This window comes from Mustela erminea, chromosome 8, assembly GCF_009829155.1.
Source record: "Mustela erminea isolate mMusErm1 chromosome 8, mMusErm1.Pri, whole genome shotgun sequence".
In the NCBI taxonomy this organism is placed as follows: domain Eukaryota; kingdom Metazoa; phylum Chordata; class Mammalia; order Carnivora; family Mustelidae; genus Mustela; species Mustela erminea.
The window spans coordinates 43,731,486-43,757,042 of record NC_045621.1 but is presented as its reverse complement, the minus strand read 5'-3'; the positions used below and the strand labels follow the sequence as shown (position 1 = coordinate 43,757,042).

Genomic DNA, 25,557 nt, shown 5'->3' with positions numbered 1-25,557 from the left:
GTTTATACGCTGGCTTTGGGAAAAGTCCAGTTCCAGGCGTTGACTGTAAACCGCTGGTGGGGGCGAGGAGCCAGCCCTTCAAGGGACCTGTCTTGGAGGGATCAGGGCACCCAGTTAGTGCAGATCGGCCCGGGCATAACCAGCTTCTCAGTAACCTCCCTGTTCTTTACATGCCCCTGGGCAGGGAGGACACCAGTGACATCCTGGACAGAAGGCTCAGCAGAGCAGAGCCTCCCCAAAATGCCCCGAAATGCCCCGAAATGCCCTCCCCTACCCCAAGAAAGGATCAGCTCAGATTTGCAATCCTTTCTTTTTCCCTTTGGTAGAAAAGAGATGAGCTGGTACGAAATGTTTAAAAGGCCCTAATCAGGATGCTCCAGAGGGCGTATCTTACTCCTAATCATGAGTATTGCGTTCCTGAGAACATCTTTGTGTTTAGAAAGACTTCAAATAACCTCATCTTGATTAAATTCTAGAGGCTGGGTCAGAAGTCACATTTTCAATTTTCTCTCTGACCAGAGGGCTCCAGCCTGTGATTATCGGAAGCTTACAACATGTCATCACACAAAAAGTTGTACTCGAAAGTGCTTTCTGCAGTCTTATTTATTTCCAAGAAGACAATTATGACCAAGGAAAAAATCCTGTAGTGGGGAAATGGGTTAGCAAAGTGGAAGAGCTGTAGGAATGTTCTGTGGTCAGTGAGCATGTCATGCTGAATGCGTGTGGAATGTACACAGTAGTGTGGAAAGCTGCTTTTTACGTATGTTATTTTTTTTAAGGGAGGATACATCATTTTATGTTAAAGCTCTGGGTTTTGGTTTGCTTGTTTTAAGATTCATAGCCTGAAAACTAAGAAGAAAATGGGCAAAAATGCTTTTCCTGGTTATATTAAGGGGGTGGGATCTGGGGTTATTTTTTCATATTGACAATGATGTGTTTATATTTATTGTAAAACACTATTTTTAAACAAAGAGATGTTTCATTGCCAAAGGAATAAGATGCTGGAATGTGATATCGTAGGAATGGATCATTTGTTCATAGCCCACCTGTTTTGATTAACTCACACATGTCTTATGCTAAAGATTTTCTAGACTTAAGAGCTTTATTAATCCGAGTGTATAAATAGCAAGGAACCCTTGAAGGGGTATCTTTAACTTCTCGAGAATGTATCACTGTAGGTGTGTTAGAACTTACTCTGTGCAAATTATGGTCTGAATCAATGGGATGCCTGCTTCCAAGCAGCAGCCATTAAGTACTTCTGGTTAGAAACAAGGGAATAGCTTGGGGTAACGCCGAAAAGTCAGGACATTCCATTCTTAAAAGGATTTTTTTCCAGCTTGGTTGAGCTGTTATTGACATCCAACATTGTATAAGTTCAAGGTGTGCGCCATGTTGATTTGATCCATTTGTATACTGCAATGTGATGGTCGCCATGCTGTTAGTGACCCCCTCCGTCCTATCTCATAGTTACCACGTCTTTCTGGCCCTGAGAACATTTAAAACCTACTCTCTTAGGGACTTTCAAGGATACAATATAGTATCATTAGCTATAATCTCCATGTTGTCCATTAGAAGCCCAGAACTTGTTAATCTTGTAACGAAGTTGGTACCCTTTGATTAGCATCTTTCCATTCCCCTTCCCCAGTCCTTGGTAACCAGCGTTCAACTCTGTTCCTCTGAGTTTGGGGTGAGGGGAAAAGCAGCACTTTATAAATTAGGATTTGCTACTGAGCTGACTTGCCCTCTCAGCTGTGAGCCTAGGCTGGCAGCTCCCCTGGGCGGGCTCATCGAACCACTGTTCTTGATGTGGAAAACGCAAAGCAGGTATTCTCAATGCCTGTTGGAGATGCTTCTTCTGCTCAGCCTTTTGGCAGATAGCCCAGTTCACTGCAAGACCAGCTCCCTGGGGTTGGACCAGCCATGCAAAGTGCGGGGGTGGAAACAGTATGTCTGTCCAGTTATGGCTTTTTTGTGGCGCCATTCCTGTGTGTGCATGGAATATTTATTGAGCACCTACTATAAGGTCCATGGTTATGGTCCTTGCTCTCCTGGGAGGTTACAACCCAGAGCATGTGAGAGTATTAATAAAATAATGATATAAAGTGAATCTTATTAGAGGTTACAGTCCTGCAAGAGAGATAAGTCATTAAAAAATAATTTTATGAGTTAAGACAGAGTTCAAAACCAGCGTTATTTCAATCAGGAAGAGGGACAGGGACTGACTTCGGGGCATGTGATAGCAGAGACTGTCTGTTTTATTAACTGCTGCTGCTGGGGACTGGATGTGATCGGGATGGCCGCTGTGGTGGGACAGGTTTGCATCTGTGAGACAGAGATCTGAGCAGATCTAGCAGATTTCCTGGAAGCTGGCAGCTCCCCAAGTGACCCCAGGATCCACTTCAAAAAAACAGAGATAGAAAACTTAAAATACTTTATCTTTCCAATCCTTCTCCGAAACATCACGCATTGACACTATAAGCATCATACTTAATGGTGAGACCTGTGAATCCCACATAAGATGGGCTTCCACATGCCTTCCCCAAACTCCCCTCCACTGTGTGGAGCACCCTGTCCTCAAGGAGCAGAAATGGCTCTGAATCCTTCTCTCAGACCCTGTCACTCCCTGGTCACTTGTGCTGGGGACAGTCTTGTTAGTAGTTAGGACTCAGGGCTGATTTTCCCATCCCCATCCCTTCCCCACTCCCAAGCTCGCCTCTACCCCTCCTGTCCCTGCAGGCAGACCAGACAGGGACAGCTGCGGGCTGCGGGTGGGGGACATGGTGTGCTTCTTGCTGCTGTTGCTTTTGTCTCTGTTGCTCTTGAAAGTTCTTTCCCTTCCTCCATTCCTGTCACCCTTGGGGGCCTCCCTCCTGCCCACAGAGTGAGGAGGAGGAGGAGGAGGAGGCTATTCCCAGGACTGCCCACCCCCTTGTCCCCTTGTGGGTTTCAATGTTTTTTAGGGGACATTTTTCTTCCTAGAAGCGACCCAGATCATAAAGGGAGACAAGGTGGGGACATTAGAATATCACTGGTCCTAGTGAAATAGTAGATCTGGCAATGGTCTTCAAGGACCCCGAGCGTCACCCCCAGAGTGCTTGGCCATTATTGGCCCTCTGAAGAAATGCAAAGCATGCTCATGAAGCATTCTTGCCAAACAATGGCCTGGTTCTGATCAGATTGCTGTTCGATCTGCCAGGCTAGAACAAATACGGGGTTCACAGGACAAGAACAGGAGATCCAATCAGCCAGAGGAAGACTGTGAAGCTGATTTTTTGAACAAATTAATTACAAAGAAACAAAAGAATATGTGTGTGTGTGTATATATACTGAGATTTGCAGATGGAACAACAGGGTGCCTGGGGTTTGCTTCACACCGGTCTTGGGGGGGGGGGGGGGGACGGGGGATGGGTGGGAACCAAGGTTTTGGAAGTGGAGGAGAGTGAGTGAGGCCCACTAGGACGGTCTCCGTTCCACGGTGGAAGGTGCCTGAAATTTTCCGTAATGAACAGATATGCAGGGTTTAGTCAAATTTATTTTGATCACAGAGCTGGTTTTCTCTACGGCGTATCCCTCACAGGTGCTGAGGCTTTGGATACAGCGGGAAAGACCAAAATGTTTTGAGGTCCTTGAAACACTGACCCTTTCTTCAGGTAGATCCTAGATCCTTTCAAAGCACCATCTCCAACCCATGAGCCTCAATGGAGAGAGCGCATTGCCTCTCGGGCGATTTTAGTACTTTTTGGAGTCCTGCAGTCTTACTTGGCTTTATCAGTAAAGTAGGAATAAAAATGCCTACCTCTTGGAGCTGTTGTGATGATTAAATAAGGTCATGTGAGTGAGAAGTAATGGGAATGAGGACGGCAAGGCAGCATGATGGCCAGCACGCAAGGACTGTTTCCCAGGATATGTAGTGCTTGAACGCAGTGAGTCCTGCTGGACACCTTTCAGACACTTCCCGAGCATTGCTCACAACAAACCTGTCACGCAGGGTCTGCTCGCCCCGCTCTGCGGTGAGGGAACAGGGTGCTGAGTGGCGCAGGGTCACCAACCTAGGCTGCTGCCTCGGACCCTGAGCTCCCCGCTGCTCAAGGCTGTCTGCCGTCCCCCAGGGAAGCGGCACCGCAGGGGCGAACTCACTAAGATGTTTTGGCAGCAGACATGCAACCTCCTGCATCTGCTCTTTCTTGGCAGGACATGGCACAGGCGGGACAGGTCCCCTCTCCTGGGGCTGGCCTGGACCAGCCCTGCGTGTTCAAGCTGGTCCTCCTGGGAAGTGGCTCTGTGGGCAAGTCCAGCTTGGCTCTCCGGTACGTGAAGAATGACTTCAAGAGCATCCTGCCCACCGTGGGATGTAAGTGACATGGGACAGCATGCCCTTGGTCAGTCTGCTAGAGGGGATGGCAGGGCGGTGGCCCAGGGGTGGGGCATTCCCACACTCGTCTGGGGCCTCGGGTGGCACCCAGCACAGCACGGAGGGGATGAGGCCCCCCCTTGGTCAGACACATGTGCCGTCCAGAGAGCAGTCTGGTGTCAGCTTAGTGGGAGGCTGCAGGGGGCAGGGGTTCAGGGTCAGGGCCTTGGGCCCCTAGGGCATGGTGTGAGGGGTTGTTCCTGGTGGACGGGGAGCCCAAGGGAAGGCCCCCTAGGCTCGGCCACTCAGCCGCCCAGATAGGCCGACCTCGCACCCTGCCCAGGGTCCCTCCTGCCAATGCTGTTCCCCTGGGTAGTGTCCTGAAAAGCAGCTCCCTTTCTGCCTGGTCTCAGTTTATCACCTGGTCTGGATTGGGGGATGGGGCGGCATGGAGGGAAGACCCACTCCCTACTTCTTAAGAAGTAACAGGCCATAGTTCTTGGGGAAAAGGGCCTTTGGAGCATCTGCTGGGTCGTTGACTTCTGTCACAAGCTGTTCTGGGGCTGGAAATCCTGTTCTCCACCTAAAATAGAAACTCAACACGTACTTCATGCCAGCCCTCCTGGGAGGTGGCTAGCATGGCCAAGGAGAGATCCCCCACTCAGAACCAGAGCTTTGGCCTTAGACTTGGACTCTGCCATGGACAAGCCTTTTGCTTGGCACTTACTCGAGTCCAGTCATTCATTCATTCATTCCCTCCCTCCCTCACTCATGCAGTGAGTACCTGCTGGGCATGGCCTCTGTCCCAGGCCTGCACTAGGTGTGGAGGGCTCTAGAAGATCCCAAACAGGGGCACTGGGACACACAATGCTAACCTTGACATGTGCATTAGCTACTGGGAAGCCCTGCAGTCTTCTCAGGACAGTGGCTGCCAAGAGTGCCAGAGGGACATGGGGGCCGAGAGACCTGCCAGGTCCAGGCCCCCAGCACTCATGGTGAGCCGGGCAGAGAAGGGGTGAGGGGCTGGCTCCAGAAGGGGGGAATCTCCAGAAGAGCTCATAAAGATGGTAGTTTAGCCTGGCTGAGGGGGCCCAGGGTGACCTTCACCAACAGCAGGAAAAGTGACACCAGTCAGCCACGATACTGGACCAGACTTAAAAGAACACAACAAAGTGCTAAATCTGGCCTGTGGGGTGGGGAGCTTCTGTGGAGAGCAGAGACCGGAGAAGGAGGCCTGGCCCAGCAAGAATCCGGTCGTGCCTATCATTGGCGTATCCTGCGGAGATAACTATGATGGTAGCACCTTGAAGCCCAAAGTATTTACTGAAGGCCCTTTGCCAAAACAGTGTGGGCCTCTGCTCTACCAGTATGGGAGAGGGGACCAGTCCCCTAGGAGGCAGTGGGCTGCCACCGTGCTCCCGTGGGAGAGGAGAGGCAGGGACGGTGGTGTGGACACTCGCTGTGAGCCAGAGACTTGGCTCCATGGGACCAGTACCTGCTGGGTTCAAGGGGGTGGGCTGCAGTGAGGACCCTCCCTGGGGGGCAGGAGGGGGCTCCTAAGCACAGAGCCAGCTACGCCAAGGACAGTGCAGTCACTCTGAATTAATGGGAAGTTTACTGACTTTCCCAAGCCTGGCAGACAGTGCTTCCCAGCCCACAGCAGGTATAGGAACGGTGGGCAAGGGCCTGTCCCTGCCCACAGAAACTTGCATAGGTTCCTTCAGCAGGTCTGGGGACATGCTAGCATCCTCCTCACACCCTTCAGAGGTTCTGTTGGGCTCAGGCGGGTGGGCAGAGCCTGGGCTCAGGTCAGAGTGGGGGTCTTTGCTTGGGGGGCAGGCCTAGGGGTGCTCTCTCCCCTCGTGGTCCTCTGCCTGGGCCCTGGACCAGCCTCATCCTCATGGGAAGCTTTGGCTGTCCTCCCCGCTTTCAGGTTTGGGACCTGCCTCTGCCTTGGGGCTGGTGCTTTGGGTCTTTGTTTCCTTCCCAGTGTCCCTGGAGTGAGTACGTGTTCACACTATCAGACACCAAAAACCACAGAACAGGCGCCCATGGAGCCGGGAGCCTCTACCTGGGTCTGGCAATTGTTTATTCAAGCAGCTGCCAACCACGGGGCTAGAACTTCCTGACCCTTAAATCTCAGAGTTGACTTCACGTGCTTTATGACACCACAAGGTTGCTTGTGGTTGCTGTCACAGTGGCTACATTGTTATAAAAATAAATAAAGAAGGGCAGTTAATGATTTTATTTGTTATTATACTATAATGTTTATCTGTATATTATAGTCTACAGGATTTATTAGTTATCATGCCATTATAATTAGTACATCATTGTATGTTATCATAAAGGTCGATCTTCCCACTTCAAACGAGATGATGGAATATGATCCCTCCTTTCAGTTACGTCTGTGTAATCTGTGTTGTACAAAAGCCCTCTGAAGACAGATGCTTCCATTGTCCGTCTGTCCCCTGGCTGGACGGGGTCTTCCGGGTCTTGCCCTGAGACAGCTGGAACGCTTGTGCCCCCAAAGCAGAACCAAAGTAGGAATCTCAAGGGAGCACAGTCCCCTGGGGGTCAGCCTACTGAAGGGAGACCCGAAAAGCCCCACAGCCCCCGCAACCCACCGCGTCCCACTGCGGGAGAGCGCCTAGCGGGGGAGGCGGGGCAGCTCCAAGGGGGAATGCTATGGGGGCGGGACTGGGGGCTTGAACCACAGGGAGCTCCCGAAGACCCCACTGGGCTCCCCACAGAGCTCTCTTCCTGGAGTCCCAACTGGTCACAGCCCCAGAATTCTCCCTGCTTCCTGGTGCTAGCCCTGCTATCTTAGTGACATCTTTTGGAGCAACGGTGACATCTAGTGCTGGTATGCGTATTTACTGGTGGGTCGCAGTGGCCTGTGTGGGAGGGAAAGACAGCCCTCATTCAGCCTTGTCACCATCCTGGCCCTTGTCAGCTAAGCATTTCAGGTTCCCTTCAACCCCAACCCCGCTGATACTCTGTCCAAGGAAGGCAGATGTGGCCGAGAGGCTTCGATGAGCAGAATCAGCTATTTGTTGACATTAAAACCAGACAGAGCACCATCTTGTTCCTCAAGTCAACGTTTATGGAGATACTTTACAATCTGGGGAAATGCAGTAAAGTGGGGGAAGGGCAATCCGTCATTTTTACACCCTTCGCTGCGCAGATGGGGGGCGCTGCGCAGCTCACCTGCCTCTAGGAGCCGCACCCCTCCCCCCCATTTCCCCAGAGGATGGAAGCGAGACCAGGGCCGGGGCTGTTGCTGGGGTGCCAGTGCTGAAGTCTGTGGTGGGACCAGAGGAGGCAGGAGACCCGGTCTGGGCTGTGATGGGACCACGATGTGTAAGTGCACCAGGCGGCCCTGCTCAGTCCACCTGAGGCCCCGTGAAAATGTGCCTGTGTGTCACCTCCAGCTATGTATTCTAGAAACAGAAAAATTCCTGGTTCTTGGCCCGATCCCACCCCACCCCCCACCTTGAGGCCAATATCATTTATTCTTCCTGGCTTTAGCTGTGATGTAGAAAATGTGGTCAGTGGTTTCTGAACAAGAGAGATAATTAATGTGGGCTCTTTCCCTGATTGGAGCCAAGGGCTCTATTGGGCTGGGGAGGAAGTTTGCCCTGGAGAGGAGTCCAGGGGCCCTGGAGAGACCTCATGTCTCTCTCTGGGAGAGTTAAGGTTCTCCTCTCTGTAAACACCCCATCATTCGTGCCTCATCTTCGCTGGGACTGAAAGCCCTCCCTGCACGTTTGTTGGGGTGCACGTGGATTGGAGCTTAACCAGCAGCCACCATTTACAAAGCAGAGAAGGAGCAGATGGGAAGCTAGGGTTGCTGACTTGGGGAGGCTGACCCGAAGGTGTTTCCTACCAGTGGTGGGTTTTAGGGAACAACCAAAATCAAGTTCAGGAATGTGATTGGACATGGTAGAAGGATGTGGACAGGAGGCCACCGTCCCGCCCTGTGAGTCAGGGAGAGCCCCGGGCAGGCAAAGGAAGGGGAGCTCCAGGCACAGACCCTGCTCTCCTCTCTTTTCTTGTGGTTTGACACCCACTGTGGGAAGGGGGCACCGTCGGCTCGTGGTGAAGAAGAGGGCACTGAGATTTAGAGGGGTGAGGGAGAGAGGGAGGGAGGAAGAGGGAGAGACAGATCAAGGGTTCTGTGTCTCTATCTATAAAGGCACTGATCCCACAGTGGGGGCCCCCTCCTCCTGACCTCATCTAGCTCTGATTACGCCCCAGAGGCCTCACCTCCTAAGACCATCACTTTGGGGATAGGATAGGACATGACCTCTAGGAGGTTTTGTCTGACCTCAGGTTTGTGGGTGTGCAGCGAAAGGCAGATGAACACGCGGACACCTGGGGGGTGGGTTCTGTTAGGAGCCGCCCCTCCCCGCCCCCCGAGCTGGAGTCTTATGCCAAAGAATCAGGATCTCAGCCCAGACTCATCCCTTAGTTTCTGTTCCTAGCAGGGTGAATCGTCCCGCCACAGCTCTGTCTGCATCCTGCCTCAGTGGCCCAGCCCAGGCTCTAAAGACCATGTCTTCTAAAGCCCCCCACCCCGGGCTTCTGTTTCAGGTGCATTCTTCACGAAGGTGGTGGACTTGGGCGCCAAGTCTCTGAAGTTTGAGATCTGGGACACAGCTGGCCAGGAGAAGTACCACAGCATCTGCCACCTGTACTTTCGGGGCGCCAACGCTGCGCTTCTGGTGTATGACATCACCAGGAAGGTGAGCCTTGCCTCGGTCATGTTCCCACCTTCCTTTGCAAGATGTCTGCCTTCTGTTCTCCCAGGCACAGGGATGCTCTCTTCTGAAGGCTTCCTGTGACCAGCCCATGCTGGTGCTTTATGGTAAAACCACCACAGCCAGGGGGCAGCACATCTGTGAAAGTCTGTCACTTCCTCCAGGAAGCTCTTGCTGATAACCCATGCTCCTGCTACTGCATGGTTGAATTTGTGCCCCTCCATGGTCCTCTCAGAACACCCTGCTAGAGCACCCCCATCTTCACTCCTGATGCCTTGGGGGCCTACGGCACTGGTGAGGGGTGTGTCGCGGAAAGAGCACATGGCTCCTGGCTGTACATCTGCAGGGTGTTGTCTGGGTCAATGCTGAGTACGAGTCAGCAGGTACTTAGAGCTGGAGGAGGGAAGGCAGGGATCTGTGGGAGCTGATGGGGTGGGCACCTGACTCAGCCTGGGGTAGGGGGTGCTTAGCATGTTGGGGTTGGGGTGGGGCGGTGCACGGAGGTGGCTGAGGGCAGGTGAGCAGGAAGAGAGCAGAGTCTGTGGGTGGGGTGGGCTGGGGTCAAGCACAATGCCACGGGCTGCAGCGTGGGAGGCTGCCCACCTGAGCAGCTCAGCAGTGGGGGGAGGGGCCAATGGGATCCTATGCCTTTTAACAGGAAGGCCAGCCCGCCTCTGCCTGCTCTTTGCCGCGATAGCTGGTGAAACCACCCACAGGGTTTGTTCTGATGTGTTTTCCCCTTTGTCAGGATTCCTTCTGCAAGGCTCAGCAGTGGCTGAAGGACCTAGAGAGGGAGTCTCCCCCAGGGGAGGTGGTGGTGATGCTGGTTGGGAACAAGACGGACCTCGGCGAGCAGCGGGAGGTGACGCTCCAGGTAACCCTGACAGTGTCGTTTTGTTCCCCGAGGGGCGAAGAGAGTGACCCCAAAACACAGCCGCACCTGTCACTCCGTCACCTGCCCACTCACATGCACACGTACACGCACACACGTCACACACGCTTGAATGCACATGCACAAACACATGTGCTTCCCGCTTGACTTTCCCTTTGGGACAAAGATTTCTGGGCTCTCCTGGAGATGTTAGGTCTAGAAATGGCTCTTCCCCAGGTGTGGGGAGGCCAGCCGGGCGGCGAGCTGGTGGAGGGTCGGCCCTGCGTACTGTTCCCAGGAGCGGGGACACGCCGTGCTGCCAGCCTGCAGGGACCCGCGGGCTCAGCCAGGGTTGTGAGGAACCCACGCCCTTCCTGCCCCGCCCTCCCGTGTTCACTTCGGTGGGTTTTCAGATCTTTTTCTTTGTGCTTGATAAATTGAGTAAGTCCAAATTTGCTTGCTAGCAACTGAGGGAGGAATAGACCAGTAGAAAGCCAGAGCTTTGTAAAGCGATCCAAGGTGGAATAGAAGCCCGTAGAGAGCTGTGAGATGGCGAGGGGTGTGTGCGCGGGTCCGTGCCTGCAGGGTGTGTGTGCAGACCATGCGTGTGCGTGCATAGGAAGGTGTGTAGGTGTGTGTGTGAAGGAAGGGTCTGGGAGGGCACGGGCAGGCGGGATGAGTAGAGTGTGGCTGGCAGAGGGAAGAGCAGGGTGCTGGCTGTAGGGGGTCGGCTGATGCCGCCAGGAGGGAAGGCCGTGATGAGAAGGCAGTGGGCTCAGAAGCAGAGATCCCAGCGTGTGGCATTAGGGAGGGGGCAGTATTTGGGGGCAACAAGGAGTCCTCAGAGGATTTTAAGAAGCTAGGGGCCGGGGCATGATGGGTGATTTGGAAAGAGTATTTGGGGGTAAGTCAGTCGAGTTAGTTGGGGACACCAGGACCTGGGTGGGGAGATTGCTGGGAGGCAGGCAGCCCAGCTCTGGGGGAGCGAGGGGCCTCAGGCAGCGGCACCCCTGCCCTGGGCTGAGCCTGTTCTGCCTGTGCAGGAAGGCCTCCTGGCTTAGAGCTCACACTAACGGACACCCTGAGGCCAGGGCTGTAGACCTCACCCACCACCCAGGACCCTGGACCACCCCCTGACCTTTTCTTTATTCTGAGCTCCCGCTAAGCACAGCTGGGCCTTGAGTCTACACCTGGAGGTCCAGGTGCCAGGGACACGGACATCCAGCCATGGGGGCGACGTTGGGTGCTTTGGCCAAGGCAGGGACGAGGGGAGCATAGATTTCAGGTGAATTTTTTGGCTCTCATTTTCAGATAATTTCAGAATTACAGAAAGCATTGCAAAAGTACTACAAAAAGGTCCTGTCTGTCCCAACTTCCCCAAGCCCCCACTCCCAGTCTTCCCGAATGCTAAGGTTTTGCATAAACATTGACCAGTCAGAAAGTGGACATTCCTACAATAGTACGAAGTATTCATCTTTCTCGGATCTCAACAGTTTCGCACTAGCACACTTACGTATCACTCCCTGCAGTGCTACCCTGGAGGGGGAGCCAGGAGGGACCCCCAGAATCGGGGCCCAGATGCGCTCCCCCCCGCAGGGAGCTCTGCCTGCTTCCCTTCCATATTTCTTGCCTTCCCACATGTTTTTCCCCCATGTCAGAGCCCCCAGGTGCCAGAGGGGAGACGTGAGGGCAGGGAGCCACCAGGGGAAGCTGGTGCTGGGGCTCTGCTGGGGTGTGGGGCCCTCATGGAGGGGCGAGTACCTCCCCGCCTCCCCACCACCCTCCTCCTATCTCCCCAGCCCTGGGCCCCTCCAGGAGCCCCATGACCCAGAACGGAGGAACTGGTTCTTGGGTCTTTGAAGGCAGCCCAGTATTCCTAGGAAAGTGTGTTTTGTAACCAGTGTGGGAATTTTGTTGCTTTTTCCGGCAGGAAGGGAAAGAGTTTGCGGAGAGCAAGAGTCTGCTGTTCATGGAGGCCTCAGCCAAACTAAACCACCAGGTGACCGAGGTCTTCAACGCTGTAGGTGAGTGCTGGAGCCCCCAGGAGAGCCAGGGTGGGGGTGGGGCTCAGCTCTGGCTTTGCTTCTTGATTCTCCTTTCTGGTACCCCAGGACCCAGCAGAGTGTCTCCAGGGGCCCGAACTTGGTGGCTCTGTGTAAATGTCAGGGAGGGTGGGACCTGGGACAGCCTGGTGGGCTTTCTCCCAGACCACTCTCCTCTGCCCTTCGCAGCCTGGGAGCTCCTGCAGAGAGAAGAGAAGAAGGAGGGACGGCAGCGGCGTGGAGATGCAGGGCTGGCTCTCGACGGGGCGTCTGCCGGGCAGGCCAGGTGCTGCCCCCACTAGCAGCAGCCACGTTAGGGTGAGGGGCCTGGGGAAGATGCCCCCCTCCCCAGGCCAGGAGGCTCAGCAGGGGGAGCCGCTGCCTCCACCAAGGATCTGAGTCGCCATCAAATAGGCTTGTTCCCTGAGTCCCAGAGGTTCTGGAAGCTGGCATCCGCCAGTGTTCCCACTTCCCAGAGCTGGTGGGAATCGTTCAGGAGAAGATCCGGGGCTAGGGGGCTTCTAGGGCCGATACAGAGAACGTTCACCTTTTAGCATTTGTGGGCCCTGCTCCTGGGCTCCCAGGGAAGCTGTGCTTTAATACTTTCGAAGGTCAAAGTGACTCAGCAAAACCTTTCCAAAGCTTGGGCTGCATTTCTGCCCCCAGCACACACTGTGCATTGGCCTCACAGGAAAAAAAAAAAACCCATAAGGAACATTCCAAACATAAAGGTAAGGGAAAGGAAACACCTCCCTGGTTCCTGGAAGATTAAAGTCCTATAACCTGGCACACACTAAAACCAAGATAAAAATCTGTAACTTTCTGGAATGTTCTTTGTCACGATGACATTGATACCCCCTGACATTGATACCCGATGCTCAGGCCAGGTGCGCCCGCCCTGGCCCGGATGGCTGTCCCTTCTGCAGTCTCACTGTCCATCTGGGGCTGGGCCCGCCTGGTTCTGAGAGTTGGGGGAGGAGGGGAGAGGCCCGCATGGGGGTGACAGTGTTGGGAAGATCATGGGACTGCGTCCACTTCCTACATCTCGGGGCGGTGGCCCCAGGAGGGATGGCATCTAATGGGACAGTTGGGGCGGGGTTGGGGGTCCCCCAACCCTCTCTTCCTCCACCCTCTCTTCTCCTGCAGGCCTGGGACCCCCTGCATTCCAACCTCAAGTTCTCCTGGCTCTGAGTTCAGCCAGTGATGCTTGTGCCCAGGGAACCTGAGGACACAGATTTCTAGCCCTGGTGTGAGTGGAACTGCCCATATGTCTGCAGACATCCAGCCGCTTTCTCTGAGCTGGTGTCACCGAGTTTGCGAGGCTGGGGTTTGTGATGGTGCGTGTTTTAGGAGGGCTTGTTCCGAGTGAACAAGGAGGTAGGCCCAGGCCCAGACTGTGGCTCAGGGCCACAGGACACTTCTCCAGGGCTGACACATCATGCGTTCACCCCATTACTGCCTGTTTCCAGGGGGAGGACCAGATGGTCTTTTGGGGAGGTTAGCCCTGATGTCAAGTTGAGGGTATTTCAGAGGGTGCGCTGTTTTGTGAGGTGAAGAGGTGGTGTTGGTTTTCATCCTTGCCCCAAAGTCTGAAATTGTAAACACTAAGACACTGCGGTCCACCTGAAAAGGCTGCTTTCGCTGTATCGCCGGGAGGATCAACAGCAGGACAGGAGTAAAGCATCCTTTCACGCTTACTCTGAATTCTTGGCATCCATGAGGGGCCTGCCAGCATTTCTAGGGGCTCCTCTGCACTGGTTCTCTGCTTGCGTCCACCCTGCCACAGGCCTATCATCCCAGCCGAGGGCCTAGACCTTTGGTTGGGGCCCAGCAGGCAGGGAGCTCTGAACTGATCAGGACACACCCTGGCATTGGCTAGGACCCGTCCAGCTGGGGTCGTCTCAGCATGGCTGTATCCCTCCAAAGGTCAGGGCTCCCGACAAGGCTCCCTCCTACGTTCTGGCCCCTGGTCCCTCCCTCAGCCTACAGGCCTGGGACCCCCTGCATTCCAACCTCAAGATCATGGTATGTCTTCCCAGACAAATGCAGGTTTCCCAAGGCGTCTCTGGTCATGCTTGAGAAAAGCTAAAGGATAAATACAGAAATAAAAGCGTCTGAGAGGGTCTGTTACCCAGATTTCCACTCACGCTATTTTGTTCCTTAAACAATTTCATCGGTGACAGTTTCTGACAGTAGTCAAGCCGCACTCTGTTTCATATTATTCTCATGTAGATGCAGTACGTGGGGGTGAGTCCTGGGGGTGCCAGGCTGTCTCTAGTGCTCCCCTCACCTCCTGGCTGCAGCAGACCCAGGACCCCCCGGTGCCCAGCTGGTGGGTCCCACCTTGGAGACGGCAAGAGGCTGAGGTCACCCATGGCCACTAGGTGGTGCTCCATCATCACTCAGGACAAACCCTGCGGCTCAAGGGCACAGGGTCCCTGCCTTTGCTCTGCTGAATGCCAGGCTTTCAGAGAAATTTCCTGTGAGTTGATTGAGGCAATAGGAAGTGGGGGAAATGAGGATGATGTGTGTAGGATGCCACATATCTATGCCTCTTTCCCTCCCGTTTTGTCAAGTTCGTATCGCCGTGCTGGAATTTATTGTTAGAACATATCCTTGGACGGATTTCTACCAGGCATCCCTCTTTGTGCCCCGACACTTGATGGGGTGCCTTGTGCTTCTGGAGCTCAGGTTCCCCATCACCCTGGATGTGATGGCTCCTCACCCTCTCCTCCGACCCCACCAGGCAGGTGGCTCAACCCTGCATTAGAATCACCTGGGAGCCTCCTTTGGCCGTATCCCTGGCCCATCACCTGCCCTGGTTCCATGGGTCTCCAGGGAGCTTGTGCCCAGGGTGTTTCACCTCCCCAGTGAACCTAATATTCTGGCAAGATGGGCAATGGCCCTGAGGCCAAGGGCTCTGTTCTTCCTTCTGTGGGGTGCTCGGTGCCTGGCAACATCAGACACATGACAGTGGTTCAACCAACATATGTCCAGCAAGAGGATAGAAACTATTCCTTCCCCCCCCGAGACCTAAAGGAAAGTCAGGCTCTCCAAAACCAGCCTCTATCACAATAGACAGGGGATTCTGGAAGGGTCTCTGTGCCATGCTTTGCCCACCTCATGTCTGCTCCATCCTGGAACCTGTGATGGGGGGTAGGGTTGGCAGTGGGTGTGGAGCACACAGAGAGATGCATTCCCCATGAAGACTACTGGGAGAAGAGGTCTGCATTGGCCTCGAGTCCCCATGGGGGTCAGCCTGGGAGGCCCCTGTCCTGCTTGCAATGGGAAAGCTGCTCCTGCCCCGCTCAGCCTGGGTGTCTACCTGGGTCCTCTTTGGAGCTGGGGGAGGTGTGTGCCCCTTGTAGGTGGTGGGGGCAGGAGACTCCGGGGGTTGAGACGGGGCCCCTCGGAGGAACCCTGCCGACCGGCCTACAACCTTACCCCTTCTCTGTCTTCTGCTTCTGTGGGAGGTGTCTCCTCCAATCCCATTGGAAGGGTCCCCTTCACATGGTCAGAAAGAAAACCCCAGGCCCAAGGAGCCTCTGAAATTAAGGCATCAGTAAAGCCAGATTTCATTCTCAACCCAACCGCAGTTTCTGCCCTCTCTGGAATGTGACTTTTAGCCTGCTGCACTGGAATTTCCTGGAGGCGATCCTCTGAGAGACCCTTTCTCCCCTATTAGGGCGACCTCCCTCAACAAGGCTAATAAACACTGTAAGACAAAAGGAGCCTTCTCTCTGCCTTTCAACACCTCTGCACCTTGACAGAACCTCTCACTACTGGCTAGACTGGCTGTGGCCCCATTCATGAGTCGCTTAATAAAGCCAATTAGATCTTCAAATATTTGCATTTTTTTTTTTTTTTAACAGCCCAGAGGACCTGACTCGATCCATTCTTCTTCTTCCAAAATGTATTCCCAGGGTGCCTGGGGGCTCAGTCCGTTGAGCCACCCGTGTCCGACTCTTGATCTCAGCTCAGGTCTTGATCTCAGAGTTGTGAGTTCAGGGCCCAGGTCGGGCTCCCTTTATCCTCTTCCTGGAGCTCCCACTGGCCAAACTGAGGACCATCTGAGCACCCAAAAATTATTTGTAAGTGTTGAACAGAGAGAGAGAGAGAGAGAGAGAGACCTCCTTTTGAAGACTATGGTAACAAATGTGGAAGGAATTGGAGAATCTTCCTGGTGCAACACGCTGGTGAGGACATGGGCTCCCAGTGGGGATGTTCAGGGGGTGCTTAGATCCTTGGCTGGGGGCTCTGGGTAAACCGGCTGCTGCCTCAAGCACGCAGTGAGGGACAGGAAGACCCCTTATAGCTGAGATCCTCCTCCATGGGAGGGTTGGCCCCAGCATCTGTCCGAGTGGGGCCTGGACTGTCCATCAGATGATGCGGGACAGAAGGGACATGGAGCCCTGAGTAACCCATCAGACTGAGGCCCTGCCTTTCCCTCTCAGACCACAGGAAATGCGGGGACGGAGCATGAACAAGGTAACCACCCTCTGGGGACCAATCCACACATCACCTCCCATACCATTTCACAGGATAACGCGTCTGGGCTCTTGTAAAAGTCCATGTCATGACAAAATAAGGTGGGGGACTAAGGAGCAATGCCTAACAGCAACAGTGGATTTAGGTTGTAACCTGGTTTCAAAAAAAAAAAAAAAAAGAAAGAAAGAAAACAAGATAGCCAAAACTTTCTGGCCGTGGGAATTTTTGAATATGGACTAGAAATTAGATGATATTACAGAATTATTAAAAAATGAATCAGGGACAATAATTTTATGGTCATGCAGGAGACCATCCTTATTTTGAGGGGGAACATATGGAAACATCTAGGGGAAATGTCACGATGTCTACAACTTACTTCCAAATGGGAAGGGGGAGAGAGAGACAGAGAGAGAGAGAAATGTGGTAATAATGGTTGAAACTAAGTGGAGGGTGTGTGGATGCTCGTTAGGCTACGTTTTGAACTTCCTTGTATGTTTGAAAACTTTCATGACAAGTTGTAGGAAACATACAACCTCTTGCCCCTTCCTCCCTCTGGGACACAGAAGAGGTGCCGGAGTCTGGAGCTGCCTAGCCTCATGCCCTTGTGTTGTCCTGTCTGAGCTTCACCCTGAACTCTTCTCTGAGAATGTGTGCAATTCAGTGGTATTAGCCCATTTAAACTGTTCTGCAACCACCACCTGAGTCTGGTTCCAACGCATTTTCATCCCATTAAGCAGTTACCCTGACAACTGGTGCACATTTTCATGTAGATCGGATCTTGCAGGATGTGGGTTTTTGTGTCTGGCTTTTTCCACCTAGCATCACGTTTTCAAGGACCCAAACTGGAGCATTCAGTCCAATTCCGTCCCTTTTTATGGTTGAATCATAATCCATGCTGGCTGGACCAAGTTTTGTTTATCTGTTCATCCCTGGCTGGGTATTTGGTGTTTCTAGCTTTCTGCCTCTTGTGAATTGTGCCGCTGTGAACATTTCTGTATAAACATTTGTTTGAACACCTGTTCTCACTTCTTCTGGGGACGTACCTGGGAGCGCTGTGGGCCATATGGTGACTCGATGTGTAACTGTCTGAGGACGTGCCAGACTGTTCTCCTGGCTGCTTGCTCTTCCAGGCCTGGGCCAGCACCTGCCTGCCTTGGGCACAACCTCACCCCTCCCATCCCTGTGCTCACTGCGCCCTGGGGAGGTGCCCACATAGCAGGGGCTCATCCCTGGGAGAGCTGACCTCTGCCCTCCCTGGGGTCTCCCTGTGGCTGGGGAGGTGGGGCAGCTCTGCCACCTCTCCATGTCTGGGGAGCCATGGATGCCCCTTCCTTGAATGGGAGCAGGGACAGCTGGGATCTGGGGTCCAGCAGGCTCGCTCTGGGACCACCTGAGTGTGGCCCGACAGAAGTCCTGTGGTCTGGGTGGGTTCCTGAGACCCTGCGAGCGGGGTAAAGGCAGAGGCCCATGTGCTTTGGGTGTGGAAGTAACTGGATAAGCCAGTCCCCACTGTTCTTCCTTCATGCTGGGTTGGAGAGGGCCTTGGGGAAGGGGTCTACATTGAACGTACACAGGGTTGGCCAGCAAACATGTGCTATGCCTGCCTGAGCTGTTGAATGAGATGGGTGTTACTGCCCCAGGGTGTTTATTTTATTTATTTTTTTTAAAGATTTTTTTATTTATTTGACGGAGAGAGAGGAATCACAAGTAGGCAGAGAGGCAGGCAGAGAGAGAGAGGGGAGGAAGCAGGCTTCCCGCGGAGCACAGAGCCCGACGCGGAGCTCGATCCCAGGACCCTGGGATCATGACCTGAGCCGAAGGCAGAGGCTTTAACCCACTGAGCCACCCAGGCACCCCTGCCCCAGGGTGTTTAGATGTGGAAACTGAGTCTCAGAGGGAAGGGCTGGCCTCCATTGCCTGGTCAGAGGCAGGACATAGGGACAACTTGGTTGAGTTTGAAACAAGCAGCTCATGCTTCTCTTTCTCCTCAGAGTACTCAGAAAGGGGGTAAAAGGGACTGGGCTCGGAGAGGGACAGGTCAGGCTGAGGGGCTGTGCTGCCCTCTCCCCGGGGCCTCCTGCATGGGGTGGTGCAGTGCACAGCCTGGGCGGCCACTCAGAGTGGCCCAGGTGGAGGGTGCACATGCAATAGGTTGCAGGTGACCCCAGAAGGCCCCAGGTCCCCTACTCAGTGTGGGGTGCCTTCGGGCAAGTCATGGCACCTCTGGGCTGCTGGGCTCTGAGTGTCCTTTCAAGCAAACATGCCATGAGGACAAACAGCTCCCATGTGGCCACCACAAAGACACGTCTAAGCAAGGCCAGCTGCTTTTATTAGGACTGGAGGGGAAGTAGCCTGTGGAACGGGGAATGCGGGGGGACAGCTCCACAATTATTCCTCCGTGGGCTGAGCTGTCACCCATCCCGGGCGGGCTCAGCACCTCCTTGCAGGGGGAAGCAGGCGGGCTGTCGCCAGAGGCTGGGCTTTGCCACGTCCCTCAGGGCTGCTCTCCTCCGGCCGAAGCGTCCCACGGGCCTGATTCTGCGGCCTGTGTACCAGGCGGGATCGATGTCCGGGGCTGGGAAGGAAAGGGTGAGGGTCGCACATGGGTGTGGGTGCTGTGTCCATGGCATGCGTACGCCGTGCACTCCCGTGGGTGGCAGGGCCCAGTGCTCACACGCAGTGCTCCCCCAGGGTCCCCAGCTCACGGCTGTCCACCTGCCCAGGCCATGCTGGGACCATGCTGGGACCATGCAGCAGGGACACCCAGAGGGTGTGACAAGGCCAGTGCTGGACAGTGGGAAGCTTCGGGAAATGGGAATTCAAACTCACCAGCAACCCCTACCCCCCCCCCCCCACCCAGGTACTTGGGCCAGGGGTAGAAAAGGCCAACTCTGGCCCAGGCCACCTTCAGGGGCAGGAAGCGACCCCCTCCACTGTGTGCTGTGCAAGGGCAGGGGTGCCGGAGAGCCGGTGACAGGGCCTCTCTGCGGAAAAGCCTGGCCACACCCCTTCCAGAGCTGAGGCACCTAGCGATGCCGGGACCCCTGGTTAGGAGGTGGCCAGGCCCCAGCCAGGGTCCCTTATCCGGGGAGCGGTGTAGCAGGTGAGGGAGGCTAAATCTGGGTGTCCTGGGCACTCACTGCGGATCTCCATGGAATGCTGGTGGGCTTGGCCGGCAGCCCCTTTCAGAGCCAGGCACAGCAGCAGCAGGCACAGCAGCCAGGTCTGCAAAGCCTTCATCCCCGCTGCTCCTCACTCAGGCCCTGCTGGAGGTGGGATCCCACACAGGAGGGCGCAACCTGGGGCAGAAGGGCCAGAGTGATGTTACGCACACGTGTAGGTGTGTGCTCACCAAGGTGGCTGCCCTAGATAATGTGAGCACTGTGTTTGTCTGTGTGCACAAATGTGTATACACATGTGAGTGCACTGCATTCAACTGTGTGTGAGTGTGCACATGTGACTGCATGTGTGCACACACGAGGTGTTAGTGCATATGGACTGGTGTGCATGGGTGTGTGTGTGTATGTGTGCCAGTGTGCATGGGAGTGTGTGCACATGTGAGTGCACGTGTCTGGGGCAACACTGCATTGCACACTCCGATCTGTGCTAGGGTGGTCCTGGGCACATACCTAGCAGACAAACCCAACTCTTTGTGAAATCTGTCACCCTCCCTGGGACCTCCTTGTCTCCTCTGTCCAGAGTTACCTGAGGCCATGCTGTGTGTCAGTCTCTGACAGGCTTAGGTTTGCACCGACCCTCTGTTGTGGGAAGGATCCGGGAGGTGTATGAAGGTGCGTGCAGAGTGATGGGCTGTCTTGGACCTGCCTTGGTCTTTCTGTCCATCTGTGTTAGGGAACTGGAAGGATGGGAGGTCTCTGTACTGCTGTGCATGTCGTGCACCCAGGCAGGGAGGGCAGAGGTGAGTAGGCTGTGGGGAGTTGGTCCCAAGGAGCTCAGGGTCACTGCAGAGTTGTGGGGGCAACTTGCCTACCTCAGACATGGCCAGGGGTGGGGTGTGTCGTGCCTCTGCCTCTCGTGGGCTGAGACCCTGGTGCAAGGCTTCTTTCCCTTGCTTAGAATAGGACCTCCGGACACACCCCAGAGGACAGGCAGCAGGCAGGAGATGCAGGGGAGCCTGTCCTCTGTCCTTACCAAGTGCATTCACCCTCATCATGATCCCAGATGCCACCTGCTGTGTCTCCAGCAGGTGGGACCTGCTCTCATGCAGCAGGAACCCTACCACGCATGGGGCATGGCAGCACCAGAGGGCTGTGGGCACCAGAGGCATTCAGAAAGTCCTTGTTCACCCTGCCCAAGTGGAGGCGTTGACCTACCTAAGGGACATCTGTCAGGCTGACTTGGTGCCCTGGCTGCAGGAACCTACATCTTTGGCACTTGGAAGACTCCTGGGAGCCCCCTTTGCTTCAGGGAGGACCCCCTCTGCTGACCTTGACTTTCTAGCCTGTCTGAGCCCCATGGAGAGTGCTCATGGTCTGAGCTATTTAAAATGACCACCTCTCTCCATTTCAGAGGCCCATTGGGGTGTCACACACTGGGCAGTGTTGGGGTCTCCAGTCCGGAGGAACTAGCAGTTATCACCAGGAAGCAGAGGAACAAACCAGACTGGCTGGGCTGTTTCTTGTTCCTTTGGGCAGGACCCATACCAAGTGATTGGCATTGGAGAGGTTGGCAGCGCCCAGCTCCCGGTCCCCAAGGACCTGCTTCTCTGCCGGCTGAAGATTTTTGCTGCCGATCCTTTGGGCTTCCCGGTCTGCATTCCCAGAGGAGTTGCATGGGACAATTTGCCTTTTGTCTCCACTGCGGACCACGCTTCAGTGTGGGGGCCTCTGGGCAATCTGGTGGCCCACAGACACACCACCCCCTGACTCAGGGAGCAACCCCCAGCCCGCCAGGGAGGATAGTGAGCGAGAAGGAGCCCAGAGAAACAGCGCGAGAGCTACTCACCACAGGTCCCTACGAGGGTGGCGGCGAGCGTGCTGCGGCTCGGTGGTGACCCAGACAGAGCCAGCTCACCCCCTTTTATTACCCGAGGAGGAGGCAGCCCACCCCCCAGGTACCCCCCGCACCTCCCCCTCCCTCCCAGGGCGGCATCAGGACAGAGTCTGCGCTTTTCCTTTTCTGTCTTCTATTTTTTTTTTTAAAAACTCATCAGCTATGTGATTTGTCCCTTCCTGTTATATAATTGCATTTGGGTCGAGTGGTTTTAAAACACATTAGCCTTCCTTCATCACGCTGGCCCCTGGGCTGACAGCAGAGTTCCCGGCGCCCGTAGGGCCCGCTGTGAATGCAGCATGGTGGCTCGAGCCCCCCAGCCTAGCCCGTCCCCGCTCAGCATCTGCCCTCTGTCCCCGCCAGTGACACGCAGCCCACATTTGTCCTGTTTCCGTAATGCCCAAAATGCTTTCTCCTAGGCCTTCCATAGTCTTCACAATTGAGGTGTGGAACGAGTAAGTTTGTTACTGTTCTAAAACAAGTAAGTTAATTTTTATTGTACAATAATGAACAAATTCGTTTTTTATTATAAAAGCAATTTGTATACATTTTGGAAGAATTTAGCATGTGTTGGAAATGAGGGGAAACAGCACCAGTCCCATGGAGGAAGTGAGTCCTTCAGCACACGTGATGTGTCTCCTTCTAGGGGGGCGTCTCCCTGCCCGTTGTCAGGGTACGTTCTCTGGATGTCTGCACGTTGAATCTCGCTGCTTCCCTTCAACAGGCCCTCGAGTTGTTAGCTGCATGATACTCTACAATCTAACTGCGACTGAGGAGCTAACTTCGTGCTCGGAATGATTACAGAGGACGTGAAGGTCATGCACTTCTGTGGCCAGAAGCCCCTTCTGGGGAAGAGGCCTCCTGGTGGCTCCCTTGGGTGAGCGTGGGGGGACAACCCCCCACTTCATGCCTCTGTCAGACTTCTAGCGAAAGCTTCGGGGTGCACATGACCCTCAGGATGTCTGTCCCACGCACTTCTCCCTTGCCCCGCAGCTGCCATTCCCGGCAGTGAAGGTTCTGTGGCTCCCTGGCGATGGGGAGTATTGGGGACACAGCAGGGGCAGGGCAGGGGCGGAGGGTGGGCGGGGTCTTCTGCCCTGGGCTGCAGGGTAAGGACACCAAGACTGGATTTTGCCAGAATTTCTGCGTCATCTGTGGTCAAAAGCTGCCGGTGCTCGTGGGGAAGAGTAGTGATGGTGACACAGGACACTCTCTCCTGGGGTGTGGTCCTGTCTGGGGGGGTCGTCTGGCGATCCCCACAGATGTGTGCGCAGTCCCAGGGCCCCCAGTGCAAGAGAGGAGCCGTGGGAGCACGTTTGCCCATGTGTACACATGCACGTGCACATGTATGTGTGTAGGTGTGTGTATGTGCACATGTAAGCATGTACATACATATGTATTTGTCCATGTGTGCACATGCATGTGTGCACATGCTTGTACTTAAACGCACATGGTCAAGCGTACGTGTGTGCACGCACGTGCTTGTGAATGTGTCGGACAGTGAATCCTCCCCTTTCAGCTAAGTGGCTTTGTCCCAGTGTGGCATTGGCCCCTTGCCACTGTGGGGGCCCTCCAGCAGGTGACGGCCAGCAGCAGGGCTGGGAGGCGGCATAGACATTGCAGCTCGCTCCCACCTGCCCTCCCGTCCTTGAACTGCCCTGCACACAGAGTTCAAAGCCATCCACAGTCCTGGTCCCACCTGGGCACTCTGTGTTCTGTCAGGGGTCGGCAGATCTTATCAGTTCTGTGGGTTGGCATCTCTGCTGCGGCCACAGGTGACCTGGCCATGACCGTGGGCGGCTGGGCTCCAGTAGGAACTCTAACAAAACTGGCTGTGGGCTGGACTGAGCCCCTGGGCGGCAGTCAGCTGCCCCCTGTATTTCCAGCAGGCAGATAACTCATTGCAGGTGTGGCTCCTGGTGAACTGTAGAGGGGGGCCCTCAGACCCTGGTGGAGAGACCACAATCTGGTTTCCGTAGTCCAAATGCAGGACACTGTGGCGACCCATGTGTGGGATCAATGTCCTGCTGCTAGTCGAGTGGAGGGCTTCTGCTCTCCATCCGGCAGCCCCACCCAAGCACCTGGGAGGCTCACAGCCAGTGCTCCTTCCATCACTTGTGCCCCTGCCTGCCCATCCCCCAGTGACCCCCTCCCCCCCGCCTCCTCTTCAGCAACCCTCAGTTTGTTCTCAAGAGCTAAGAGTTTCTTATGGTTTGTCTCCCTCTCTTGTTTCATTTTATTTTATTTTTCCTTCTCTTCTCCTATGTTCCTGTGTTTTGTTTCTTAAATTCCACATATGAATGAAACCATATGATAATTGTCTTTCTCTGGCTGGCTTATTTCACTCAGCATAATCCCCTCTAGTTCCATCCATGTCATTGCAAATTGTAAGATTTCATTCTTTTTGATGGCTGAGTAATATTCCAGTGTGTGTGTGTGTGTGTGTGTGTGTGTGTGTGTACCATATCTTCTTTATCTATTCATCCACTGATGAACATCTAGGCTCTTTCCATAGTTTGGCTATTGTGGACATTGCTGCTATAAATATTTGGATGCACGTGCCCCTTCAGATCACTATATTTGTATCTTTAGGGTAAATAACCAGTAGTGCAATTGCTAGTTTGTAGGGTAGTTCTATTTTCAACTTTTTGAGGAACCTCCATGCTGTTTTCCAGAGTGGCCGCACCACCTTGCATTCCCACCAATATTATAAAAGGGTTCCCCTTTCTCTGCAACCTCACCACCATATACTTTTTCCTGACTTCTTAAATTTAGCCATTCTGACTGGTATGAGGTGCTACCTCATTGTGGTTTTGATTTGTATTTCTCTGACTCCAAGTGATGTCAAGCATTTTTTCCTGTGTCTGTCAGCCATGTGTATGTCTTCTTCGGAGAAATGTCTGTTCATATCTTCTGCCCACTGCAAATCCAAATTCTTGGGAACATTTTAAAGGACTCATCTTTAAGTCAGAAAGTTGTTTCTCAAGTATGTGTCATGTAGGAAGCAAAGTCCCCGAGAATGTGTCATGTGGGAAGCAAAGTCCCCGAGAGCTGAGATCAAGTTTTAGTGACAGATGAGCAGTAGTGGGAGCATCTTCCTGCCCCAAGGGGCAGTGGCTCTGGGAACCTGGCATCATATTGTGATCAACGGAAATGGTGTTCTCCAAGGTTTATACATGACTCCCACCCAAAGGGGTTCTAAGTTTCCAGTGTGGAAACTATTAGACCAGCTCTTATGTGGGAACTGTGCATGAGTCAGTTTTCTCCAGAGAATTGGCACCAATAGTGTGTGTGTGTGTGTGTGTGTGTGTGTCTGTCTGTCTGTCTGTATAGAGATGTAAGAAACTGGTTCATGTGATTGTGGGGCTGGCAAGTCTGAAATCTAAAGGCAGGATGACAGGCTGGGGACCCAGGAAAGAGATAAGGTTGTAGCTGGAGTTGAAAGGCAGTCCTCGGGCAGAATTCCCCCTTGGGAGAACTTTCTCCCCGAAGTCCTTCACCTGATTAGGTGAGGCCCACCTACACTACAGAGGAGAATCTCTTTTATTGGAAGGCCGCTAATTGTAAATGTTAATCACACTTAAAAAACATTGTCACAGCAACATCTAGACTTGTGTTTGGTCAAACATCAGGGCACCATGACCTAGTCAAGCTGGTACATAAATTTGACCATCACAGACTGCTGTGTTTGCAGGGATATAGTCAAATGCTCCGTTCTCCAGTACGACCCTTGCCTTGGGATTCTGAGCGAGTCTCTCTCTGGGTGGACTTCACTGGGGGCAACTGCAGGGGAATCTGGGCAGCAGGAGGGAGTAAAGTCTTCTTTCTGGAGCTGGCTCTTTCCTGAGAAGCCACAGCTGTGGGGTAACATCCAGGGCGGGCTTCACCTCCTTGCCAAGGGAAGTCACCTGCAGTTTTAAATTGAACGTGAACATCCAGATGGATGTCTGGAGGGACGGGCATGCTTGCTGGATGAGAGATGATGCTGACTGTTCTTAATGCCTTAGCTGGTCTCCATTTTTCTGTTTTCTT

At 54.0% G+C, this 25,557-nt stretch overlaps 2 protein-coding genes across 6 annotated transcripts in view; one reads left to right on the top strand and one right to left on the bottom strand.

The window, feature by feature from the left end:
• RAB17 (RAB17, member RAS oncogene family) overlaps nucleotides 1-12,839 on the top strand; it is a 28,370-nt gene extending 15,531 nt beyond the window's left edge. For all 5 annotated transcript variants that reach the window (XM_032355311.1, XM_032355314.1, XM_032355312.1 and 2 more), the window contains 5 exons: nucleotides 4,192-4,351; nucleotides 8,945-9,096; nucleotides 9,860-9,985; nucleotides 11,913-12,006; nucleotides 12,214-12,839. In XM_032355311.1, the coding sequence (XP_032211202.1) occupies nucleotides 4,195-4,351; nucleotides 8,945-9,096; nucleotides 9,860-9,985; nucleotides 11,913-12,006; nucleotides 12,214-12,326 (642 nt within the window). In that variant the 5' untranslated portion in view covers nucleotides 4,192-4,194 and the 3' untranslated portion in view covers nucleotides 12,327-12,839. The remainder of the gene's footprint in view (nucleotides 1-4,191; nucleotides 4,352-8,944; nucleotides 9,097-9,859; nucleotides 9,986-11,912; nucleotides 12,007-12,213) is intronic.
• A 6,084-nt stretch (nucleotides 12,840-18,923) lies between these two features.
• Nucleotides 18,924-19,752, bottom strand: PRLH (prolactin releasing hormone). The gene is made up of 2 exons (XM_032354037.1): nucleotides 19,653-19,752; nucleotides 18,924-19,087 (listed from the first exon to the last, which is right to left on the bottom strand). The coding sequence occupies exons 1-2, from the start codon at nucleotides 19,750-19,752 to the stop codon at nucleotides 18,924-18,926; spliced, it is 264 nt and encodes an 87-aa protein (XP_032209928.1).
• Between the last annotated feature and the right edge of the window lie 5,805 nt (nucleotides 19,753-25,557).

Coding starts and splice junctions, on each gene's coding strand:
- PRLH (XM_032354037.1), bottom strand. CDS start 19,752: ATGAAGGCTTTGCAGACCTGGCTGCTGTGCCTGCTGCTGCTGTGCCTG. Junction 19,088..19,652: donor GCATTCCATGGAGATCCGCA/GTGAGTGCCCAG, acceptor TTTCCTTCCCAG/CCCCGGACATCGATCCCGCC.